General features: G+C 30.2%; 1 protein-coding gene and 1 long non-coding RNA gene across 6 annotated transcripts; one reads left to right on the forward strand and one right to left on the reverse strand.

The window, feature by feature from the left end:
* Positions 1-1,828: 1,828 nt before the first annotated feature.
* On the forward strand, positions 1,829-5,323 carry LOC120091387 (uncharacterized). Of its 5 annotated transcripts, XR_005485709.2 has the most exons (6): positions 1,888-2,050; positions 4,020-4,316; positions 4,433-4,460; positions 4,535-4,623; positions 4,711-4,972; positions 5,091-5,323. It is a non-coding gene; the product is annotated as an uncharacterized LOC120091387 (long non-coding RNA). The 5 variants fall into 5 exon arrangements; XR_016525046.1 differs by having other exon boundaries at positions 4,020-4,460; XR_005485708.2 differs by adding an exon at positions 1,829-1,869 and having other exon boundaries at positions 2,008-2,050; positions 4,020-4,972.
* A 2,165-nt stretch (positions 5,324-7,488) lies between these two features.
* Positions 7,489-9,895, reverse strand: LOC150038444 (uncharacterized protein At4g22758-like). Its single transcript, XM_090307606.1, has 2 exons — positions 9,543-9,895; positions 7,489-7,794 (listed from the first exon to the last, which is right to left on the reverse strand). The coding sequence occupies exons 1-2, from the start codon at positions 9,796-9,798 to the stop codon at positions 7,610-7,612; spliced, it is 441 nt and encodes a 146-aa protein (XP_090163732.1). The 5' UTR covers positions 9,799-9,895; the 3' UTR covers positions 7,489-7,609.
* Positions 9,896-11,164: the final 1,269 nt, after the last annotated feature.

Here is an 11,164-nt window from a genome sequence, read left to right on the forward strand (position 1 = left end):
CCATTAATCACGAATTTCAAAGGCTATAGATACATGAAAAGTAGGCCCAAATCTAGGAGCAGAGAGAAATATTGAAGTGAAACCGCAGTTGGCTTTCATTGAGACATTTACATAAACAGTTGAGAGGCGTAACATAAGAACAAAAATTGTTGTGAGTTTAGGAGAGGAAAGAGAAGAAGAGCATACTGATTTGGACGAATGACGAATGGCGAACTTTAGATCTTCAGATCTGGACTTCTAATCGAACGACGAACAGCGGCACACGGATCAGCGCGTCTGCTCATCGTCTAGTGCTCATGCCCATCGCGTAGTGCCATCATGTAGTCTATCGCTTAGCACCCGCGCATCTGTTATAAGATCGTCCAGCGCCTGCCTACACGATCCACGATCGTCCAGCACCCGCGCATCTGCTATACGATCATCCAGCGCTCACCTACACGATCGAAGATCGTCCAGCGCCCGTGCATATCTACATGGTCGTCTAGCGCTGAGAGGAAAGTTGAGAAACGTAACATTGAGACATTTACACAAACAGTTGAGAGGCGTAACATAAGACAAAAATCGCTGTGAGTTTAAGAGAGGAAAAAGAAAAAGAGCATACTGATATGGACGAACAACGAATGGCGAACTTCAGATCGAACACGACGAATGGCGGCACACGGATCCGAGCGACTGGGTGCGGTGGTGCGGGTTGCATGACGAACAGACCTGCACGGAAGCCAGATCTACACCTCGACAGACCTGAACGGATTGCACGGCGGCGCGGGTTACGCTACCTATTGGCAAGGGTTTGGAAGAGAGAGAAAAAATAGGGGCTGAAGAGGGAAGTGTGAGAATGAAAGGAAAAAGAAAATAGGGGGAGAGTGAAGAGGAAAAAATTAAGCGGGTCTTTAATGTCGGTTTAAAACCGACATTAAAGGTACCGCTACAATTTCGGTTTAAAGTCGACATTAAAGATCCGCTTTTTAAAAAAAAACAAAACCGACATTATACATCCGATTTCACTTTTTTCAACCGACATTAAAGGCAAAAATTCTTGTAGTGTCTACTTTTCTTTATCATTAGCAATCTAAATATAAGCATTCTTGAATCCGTTTTTAATTCTTGAAGCATGTTAAATGATCTATATCTTGAACATGTTTAGCCTAGATGCTTGATTTTGTCACATTCACTCATGATTGAATGTGTTGCTTTTAATTTGTTCGATAGAATGTCTAGCCAAGATCTCTAAGAGGCAATTGTAATTGTGTGTTGAACAGCTATCCTATGATGCACTAATTACTAGATTTGAAGAAAACTCGGTTAACTGAGTAAGCTATCTTAACAATTAATCGACGCAATTGAATCCTAGAACTTAATGCGTGTGTCTTCTCTTCTATATAGCCGCTATCGAATCCAATTGAGGTAGAAGCATGTAGATAGATTAGGATTAAGGTTATCCTACCTTAATTGTTGAAACAAGTCCTTAAAAATCAAATTGTATAAAAAGGACCCAGTGTGTTAGGCAGAAAATCATTGCACTTATGCTGTAGAAATAGAATAGAATATCCACTTTGATTTGCCCATAAAGCATTGGATTTTGAACTTGTACTTGAGAAGTCCAGGGGACAGATGATACAGTTGGAAAGCAAAGCTGAAAGTGAAAGGGCATTAAAGAATGCAAACTTCGAACCACAAGTTTACCCAAAATGTTTGTGCTTTTGGAGCTAAAGAAAAGAATAAAAGCACTTTCAACAAAACCACCGACCAAAACAAAGCGTCCCTTTTACACTTGTATTCATAAGCAATATCCAGGAATCTTGCTTGCTTTCTCACACTATAAGAAATACCTCTTTTGATAGCCTTAGAGGATAGCCATTTTTAAATAAGGTTAGTGAAAAATGAAAAAAAGAAACTGGGACCAAAATTAGTTTGCCTATCGCCTTCCAATTTGAAATTTTTCTTTAAAGTTTTGATTTGTTCACTTTGAACTAACATCCTGATTCTTTTTTTTTTTTTTTTTTCCAGCCTACAAAGCTTGTGTGGTTCGGACCTCAGAGTCTACTTTAAGGTACGTAATTTATTTCACTTTGTTACTCTGTAATCTTTAAGAAAAACAACCAATTAGAAGTACTAGATGTTATAAAAAGTTTAATATGTTGAAAACTTATAGAAATGGGGTTGAAAACAATCTCTCAACCCTTTTGAATTTTAACAAGTTTGGGTAAATTTTGGTATAGTTTTGGCCTCGATTCTTGCCCATAATGTGGCTTTATTTGATAGATTTATTGTCCTCAATTATCTTTTTCTTCTTCGTTTTTAGCCTTAGTTTGGGGGCATACGAATCTAAGAAAATTTTCAATGTTGATGCAATCTAATATAAACCGTTTTCTAAATCTATAAATGACTACTTACTTACCACTCTTCTTTCCGAAGAGATGTTAGATATCACAGCGAACTTGAAGTTGCTATCTAATATAAACCCTTTGATTGTTGCCATCGCTGCCTTTTTAGACTCTATTTGAATTTGAATTTTGGTTTATTTGTTTTTTTAGCATTAATCAATTAATATGAGAAAAATAGTTAATATCTCATTGTCCTAACTCTTAATATATGTTTGCTGGTTATTGCTTTGTTGATGTGTACCTCCTCTCTTAAATAATATATATATATATATATATGTTCAATGTTTTATTTAAGTGATCTCTTGTTGGCTTGTTGACATTTGAGTAGTGATTTAGTTGAAGTAGGAATTTCTAAATGTTGTGAATTTTTGTTGGTTATAAGGCATGCCCCCTCCCTCCCCAAATGGCTTATTGACTTTTTACCATTTGAATGGTTTTACTATGATTTTTTATTAGGAGCGTATTGAACAAAAACATGTGGGAACGTCTCGTTCGAGTAGTATAATTGACGACGCAATTAGTAGAGTTTTCGATCCTGATAATTGCCATGTATGGGGATTAAGATTTGGTGTGACTAGATCGAAGGTGTCTACATCAACTCAGAAAGATAAGACTATTGCATCTCTTGAAAGAAAATGCAACAACCTAATGTCAGATGTAGATGAACTAAAAAGTGTTGGGTTTTATGTCCTAAAACTCGCAGTTTGTAAAAGTTAAACATATTCTATTATCAATAAAAGATGTTATTTAACATTTCTTCAACAAAGGTATTGAATCTATTAATTGCATTCATAGAGTCTAAATTCAATAAACTAAGATCCATGTAGAGACATAAAAATGGATTAAGTTCGAGTAAATAGCCAAAACGGTCTACAATACATGACTAAGATTGGGTGTCTTATTCTGGTAATACTATTGAATATGGCCTACGTTGTAGCTGTTATAAGTTGTTGTAAAAATACTACAAACGAAGTGATCCAAATTCGTTCATGTAATGACATTAGGAGTGGGGGCATCCTATGCAATAAGTTTGCATAAGATCGGACCAAGAAATAAGTCACTCTTACTTTATAACATTGTTTACTATTTAAGACTGACTATTTCGTTTAGATGACCTAGGTAACCCGATCTTAATCCTGAGTTAACTATGAATTGTTCAAATTAAAATTAGGTTTTTGAGTTTGAATTAGTTCAAAATCAAATTAGGGTTTGCTTAATTATATTAGATATAATTAATGTTTAATTTGTTGAAATTAAACAAAATTGGAGTGTATAATATTTAAATGTTAATTTAAATATTAACTACATGAATTAAATTCATATTTAAAATTAGGTGTGTGATTAATTTAATATTTGATATTAAATTAATTAATTAATTAATTAATTATGTTTAATTAATTATAACTTCAAATTAATTCCAATTTTTAATTCAATTTAAGAAATTGGATTTTGATTTAATTAAATTATGAATTAATTAATTCAAGATTTTAATTAATTTAGAATTAATTAAAATTATAATTGGAAAATAGGAAATTTGGAAATTTGAATAGAAAGTGGGTTTTCCCCACAAAACCTCTTAGTATGAGGTATGCTCCATGCTTAATCCCACCTAATTTCACTAATATCTTGAAGTAGCTGCTGACCAAAGCTTTGGCTGATGGTATCTGCATCTTAAGAGTAATAAAACACTTCCAATTTTGCTGAGACATGGAGGATTGACTGAGATTTTGGATGCTGAAAGTTAGTTTCTGCACTTCATCTTCTTCTCTCTTCAAACCCACAAAATACTCATCAAATTCCTTTAAAATCTAAGTTCCACCACTCAAATTCAAGGTTGAGAATAGTAGAGAAGATCTCTTGGTGTTTAAGGACTAATTTGGAGTTGAATTGGAGTAAATAGTAGCTTGGATTTGAAGATTTCATCATCAAAAGGTATATAACTTGAAACCCACTTGAATATGCATACTTTAGAACTCAAATTAAATGTAATTAGAGTGCTTATTGATTCTGTTTGCTTCCGTTGCATGCTTATGTATCCCTTCAAAAAGCATGGTATCTTCCTTAATAAAGGACAAGGTAAATTTGTCATAACTCTCTTTATCTATTTAAATTGTGTTTTATATAACATTTTGAATATGTTGTTTCTATAGGAAAAAATGAATGAAAAAAAAATTCTAATAATCTTGTTAAAGTATCAGCATCGGCAGATATTCCAGCTCTAATCCTAAATTCCCCACCGGTAAATTCATTTATAAATTTTCTATTCATTTAGTCTTCGAAATTATTATTGTTTGAAAATTTTCTAACCGTATTATTGGTCAAAAAGAGTGTAACTACCAACACTCTCCATAAGTGTTTGTTGCTAGATTGGATCAGTTTAGGAGAAGTCACTGCTGAAGGTAGATGATCTTTCAATGATCCATCAATCTTTGTCCATCACATACCTCTTGGCCTGAATGTAGTTCGTGTATGGGTTGATACGATAAAAATATCAAATTCCTTCTTATGGAGGCCTATATTTGATATTATTCTTATTGAAGATGTCGTGGGCACTACTGTTGCATGGCCAATGGATAAACTCAAACTATGTAAGAAAATTTATTTACAACTTTGTGAACTAAGTATTTATTTAGTTCATTAACTAATCTACTGTTAGAGTTAGATCATGATGATTTATGAATGCTATTTTATTTTATTTTTTATTAGGTGATTGATATGATGACAAACATTGAAGCTACATATTTTTGTGGGAGAATTTTGGTATCACTAAATCTAAACATCTCTTTAGATTGTATCAACTTTTTGGGATTATATATGTAGTCATTTTATTTGGATTAAGAATTTATAATTTGTTCTATTAGGTAAGAACTTTGTTGGAACATACTTTTGATGACTATATCAAAGCTTTTGGATGAATATAGCGTTTTATTTCTTTTGTATACTATATATTTGAAGATTTTTTGTCATAATTATGATGGTAGAATTGGATGAAATGTGAATTACATCTTTCTTTCTCTAGACAATAATATGGGCAAGCGACTTATATAAATATATGTGTTTAATTAATTCTACAATGATATTTGCAAAAGAAATTGTAAAATCTAAAAAATGTTATTAACAACTGCTATTAAGATCAATTATAGCATTGCTTTTACTAGTACAAAAAAAAATGTTATAGAAAGTTCATTAACATTAAAATTCATGCTTGAAGATGGGGTATTTATAGCTTTTTTTCTCATTACGATGAGAAAATGCTAATGAAAATAAAGGACTTTCAATAGTGTGTCTAAAATCGCTATAGAACGTCTTTTATAACATTTTTTATTGCTATGAAAACTTTTGACGGTATTTTTTCCAATACAATGAAACGTTTCCTAACATTGAATTAAAGCTATCATATATTAACTTTCTATAGCGATATTAATAGCATATAAAAATTCCATGGGAAGTCGAGAACTTTTAATAACATCAACTACGACAGCATTTATAAGACGTTATGAAAACTCTTTTATATTGTTTTTACAATGTTATTAAAAATGCTATTGAAACGTTTTGATAGCTTTTTAATAACGGTGGAAAAGCACTATCAAAATGTTTCAATAACGTTTTCTTAGCATTGGACAAACGATATTGAAACGTTTTGATAGCGTTTTTCTAACGCAATAGAAAACACTATCAAAACGTTTCAATAGCGTTTTTTTTAACGCTATTAAAATTTTTATAGCATCATATATCCGTTATCAAAATGGACTGTTTATAGCGTTTTTTATAACATTGAAAAAATAGTAAGGAAAGTCATGGACTTTCAATAACATGGGCTACAACAACATTTCTATTATGGAAAGTCTATGATAGTGTTTTTTAATGCTATTGTAAGTGATATTTTTTTGTAGTGTGCATGTGTTATGCAAATATTGTTTAGTTTTCCTTGAAAATCGAGTATGTATAATGTGTTGTTAGCATTGTTCTCTTGTATGTTGTTTGGTGGCTCATCAGATGTGGGTTGCTTACTAGTATAAGTTTGTATTGGCCTCCCATCAGATTTTGTAGGTACTAACGAGCATGATGAACTTGGTGATACTGAGGAAGGAGCTTGAGAAAGATCAAATCTAGATTTATGTTATTGTTCTTGTTATGAGCTTATTTTATTTTGAATATTTGAAATTTGAAACGTTGTTTTAGTTATAAGTTGGACTTCATTAGCAGGAGATGAAATTTGTAAAAGGTTTTGTTAGTTACCTTGTTGAGTTTGACATTAGTCGAGATTGGTTAGCGTTTGGTATATTTGTTTGAGTCTAAACTAAGTAGTTGTTTGATTATTAGTGTTCTAGAAACTCTGAGAATTGTGTTTGAAAAGAAGATGTGGTCTGAATTTTATTGGACCGTGTTTATTTGAAACAGGTGTAGAGAAAAAAAATTGGTTTTGGATATTATGCTGTCGAAATTTCTTTAAAGACTAGTTAATGAAGGTTAGGTTTTTAGTAATGGTTCCTAGTTTAGTGTGGAATTTGGAGTCGTTACATAATATACTAAATAGAAAAATCTCTGGATAAACAACATCTTAGGCACATTCCTACTATTGGTAACATTTCACATCTACGATTTGAATCACACTCATATGTAAATGGATGTGTCGATTCAATGTGCAATTATCACCTATATTTATGTCATATCTCACATTATAAATTGCAACTATTCAATGAAGGACAAAATAAAAATTTATTAAACTTGTAAGGGCAAAAAAGGGAGTAAAGATAGGATGTAAAGATTCTCCTCCTTAGCCCCATTTATGTATAGTATAGATGTAGATATGATGACATAAACAAATCTACTGAAACGAAAATTAGTTAATTAAGGTCTCATTTGGTAACCATTTTTGTTTTCGAAAATTAAGTTTATAAATACTACTTTTTCACCCATTGATTTCTGTCTCGTTATATCCAATGTTTTAAATAATTTAAAAAATTAAGTCAAGTGTTGAAATTTTTTAAAAATCTTTTGGTTTTTGAATTTGGCTAGGACTCAAATGTTTATTTAGAAAAAAGAAACTATGATAAAGAAATTATAAATAAAAAAAAACAAAAAAACAAATTTTAAAATTCAAATGATTATCGAACGAGGCGTAAATATTTTTCATTTATGATAAAGCCACTCATTAATTTAGATACAATAGTAAGACACTGATCCAAATGATTATCAACGGGGCTTCACGAAGTACAATTATCTTAATGGGATAGTATCTTAAAAACTAAGGACTTGTTAATCCAAGCTTTCCAACCATGGCTTTCCTTTACTGTACTCATCATCTTTTTCGTATTTTTATCAGGCAATGGGGATGATATGCCTGCCTTCTTACACAATACAAAGTTTCTTGCTTGCTTGGATCCTATGGTTTCCCTTGGACTAAGAGCTGCACAAATAACAAGTGAAACCATATTATTAGTTGTGTATGCTCTGAGGTAGTAAAACCCATAAGTTATGTTCGACAATTATTTGAAACCATGTGTGGTAGGTCAAGTGTTAGGTTTTAAAAATTATGTTAAATGATTCAAAGAAACTCAATAAAGAGAAAAAAAAAACTATGTTTTTTTAAATAGGTGATATTATTATACAACAACAAGGAGATCCCACAGCCCGGGATCAAGGTATCAAAGCAACAAACCACAAACAAAGACAGAGCAACAAAACCAAAACAAAGCCAACAATATAAGGCCAAACAAAACCAACACAAACTCGCAAATCACCACCAAAACCCCACAAACTAGGAACAACAACAAAACAAAGAACAACTTAAAGTTCAAAAAGAAAAAACATCCGTAAAGATAAGACCAACGTAAAGTTCAAAAAAAACTATTTAATATTAAGTAATTAACATTGCATTAATGCAAAGTTAGCTCGACCTAATACTCAGGGCTTAAATTTAAGGAACTTTTCACATATAGAAAAAATGTATAACTATTTATAGAAATAGTAAAAAAAAAATACGAATAAACATTAATAGACTTTTATCATCGTCTATTAGCTGATAGACTTCTATTAAATTGTATTACTGATAAACACTGATAGACTTCTATTTGTCTTTATTAGTCTCTAACAAAGAAGACTAAAATTTTATTATTTTGTGTAAATAATTTCTCTTATTTTTTGATTTTTAAAAATCTCCTTAAATATATATTTGGGGATTTCGAATGAATTAATCTAACCTTTTGAGCTAACTTAAAGCTTACTAGTTTGGTTCTTTTGGATCAACCCCATTTTAATAGTTCTTATTTATGTTTTTAATACTTATTACATTATTATTTTTTGGATTAAATTTTCTTTCAGCTATTATATGTGTGTGTATTTTTATATATATAAGTCACAAAATACAAGGAATAGTTTTTTTTTTTTTTCTGGGGTTTAATAATCTAAGAAATATTTGTGTTAAGTACAGGTAGGCCAACCCATCAAGGGTTGACTTCTAGATTAGATCTACATATACTGGCCATTTGGAAAATTTGATGAGCCCTAATTTAAAAGTCTAAGAAACAAAATATAAAATTTAAGTTGAAAGAATAATTTGTAAGGTTAAAAGTTTAGTACTTTGAATAAACCTTAAAATTAGTCACTTTGATAATTAATTTCTATTGGAATTGATTAAATAATAATAATAATTCTAATCTAAGAAAAAAAAAAAGACACGATCAAGTGAAAATATTTCAAAATTTATAAAGAAAAAACTAACAAAGAACTTCTAAATTTTTTTTTTTAAAGAAAAAAAAAAGGACACGATCGAGGTGAAAATATTTCAAAATTTATAAAGAAAAGACTAACAAAGACCTTCTAAAATTTAAAAAAATAATAATAAAAAAAAAAAAAAAAAAAAAAAAAAAAAAATTCACACAATATAACTCATAACAGTAGATAACATCTTCAAGATTTACTAAAGGGTATAAATAGTACCCGAACTAAAACTTATCAATTTAAAGTTTCATGTATCAAAACTCATCAATTAGCTATAAACAATCAATCGAAGAGACTAAAAGTAAGAAACTATGAAAAATTAATATGATAACTTTTTCAGTCCAATTTAATGCTCTAACGATAAGTTTTTTTCGAGTGAACAGCTAAGTATTGCTCATATATATAAACTAAAAAGAAAAGGTCAGAGAAAAGTACAAGCGTGTGGGTACTCGGAATTAGAAGAGTAAAGAAGAAAGTTGGTAGGATCATTGCCAAGAAGAGGAAGACGAGCTTGATGAGCATAAGATTTGAGAGCAATATGAATAACTTCACAAACTAAAGCTTCTTCATTCACCACAAATCTCAATGGACCTGAACTTCCCATAACATTTATAGTGATCAACACTCTCTTCATCCCCTTCTCATCATGAACTCTTCTATGTTTGCTATTATTGGACAAACTTCCCTTCATTAAACCTTCTGAATTTTTCCCTTTAATATATCAGAAACCAAATGAAGAGATGTAGGAAGAGAGAAGTCAAAAGAGTTAATGTGTGCTCTAAGCCACTCAAAGGTTGAATGGAGTGATTCATTATTGTGGGGGAGAATATGGGAATACATATACTAGAATTTTGAATATTTTATGTGTTTTTTTAATAAAAATATTTATGACCTATATTACATAAAAGGAAAATTATTTCAAATGGTAAAACTGTTGAAAATATTTATAAGATATAGTAAATTTTTCGAATTATCAATGATAGACACTGATAAACTTCTATCGGTATCTATCAATATCATTGATATAAATCTATCTATCCTTGATCGTTCTAAAATTTTACCATTTTTTATAAATATTTTGATTTATTTTTCTATATTTAAAAATAGTTCTACATAAAATACTCATGAATATTAAATTAATTTAATGGGTATTGTTTGTATTCGATTTAAGCCCAATTAGTGAAACCAGTTCCCTATGACACTTTTCTCATAGATTTTTGTCATTCATATTTATTTTTGTTAATTTCTAATTTAACTCTGATTGTATTTTTATCCCTAAATAAACTCGAACGTTAGTACTACTCATGGTCCTTAAGTGTACTAGAATAATATAATATCGTTAGTTTTTAGTTTAGTCTCATTTTCTATTTATCTCTAAATAAAATCAAACGTCAGTATTCATGGTACTAATTAAGTGAACTAAAATTAATTATGATATTTATACTTGACTTATACACTACTTATGTAAGGCATTTTTTCGACCATGAGTGCTCCACATTTTATTATATTTATAATTAATTTATTCTCCAACCCCTTCTCATCAATGGACTCTTCGGGATGGAATGGAAGAAGGGAGGAGATTCTCGAACGAAAATAGAACAATTATGATATTTTACTATTATTTGTAAATCAATAATTAAAAATAAAAAAGATAAGTCAAACTTTTTTTTCTCTTTCTTTTTTCGTGCTCAAGTCGATAGGAGAAATTCTAATTCTTTATTTTAAAGTTATATATTTTAATCAATTGAGTTTTATTTATGTTGGTAAGAAGTGGGACATTTACATAATTATAAATTTTTTTATGAGAATAAATATAGCAATTATTGAGAGAGAGGATAAGATTTTTGTTTTTAAAACAAAAGATAATAATAAATTGACTACCTTAAGCTATTTGTAACTTGAATAAAGAAGGAAAAAAAAATTATTGAAAAATAAGCATAAGTTTCAATTATTGACATTGTTTAATAAAAATGGTCGTCGTAGTTGGAAATTCCAATAATTGGTTGACATAAAAAATGTTGAAAATGTCATGTGTATGCATTGTAAAATGGAATTAT

Source organism: Benincasa hispida, chromosome 1 (genome assembly GCF_027475165.1).
Source record: "Benincasa hispida cultivar pf3 chromosome 1, pf3_genome.v1.1, whole genome shotgun sequence".
In the NCBI taxonomy this organism is placed as follows: Eukaryota; Viridiplantae; Streptophyta; class Magnoliopsida; order Cucurbitales; family Cucurbitaceae; genus Benincasa; species Benincasa hispida.

What these genes read in the sequence shown, in the direction of transcription:
- LOC150038444 (XM_090307606.1), bottom strand. Translation starts at nt 9,798, where the DNA reads ATGAAGGGAAGTTTGTCCAATAATAGCAAACATAGAAGAGTTCATGAT. An exon ending in TTCCGAGTACCCACACGCTT is followed by an intron (nt 7,795 to 9,542) that starts GTACTTTTCTCT and finishes TTATTTGTGCAG; the next exon opens with CTCTTAGTCCAAGGGAAACC.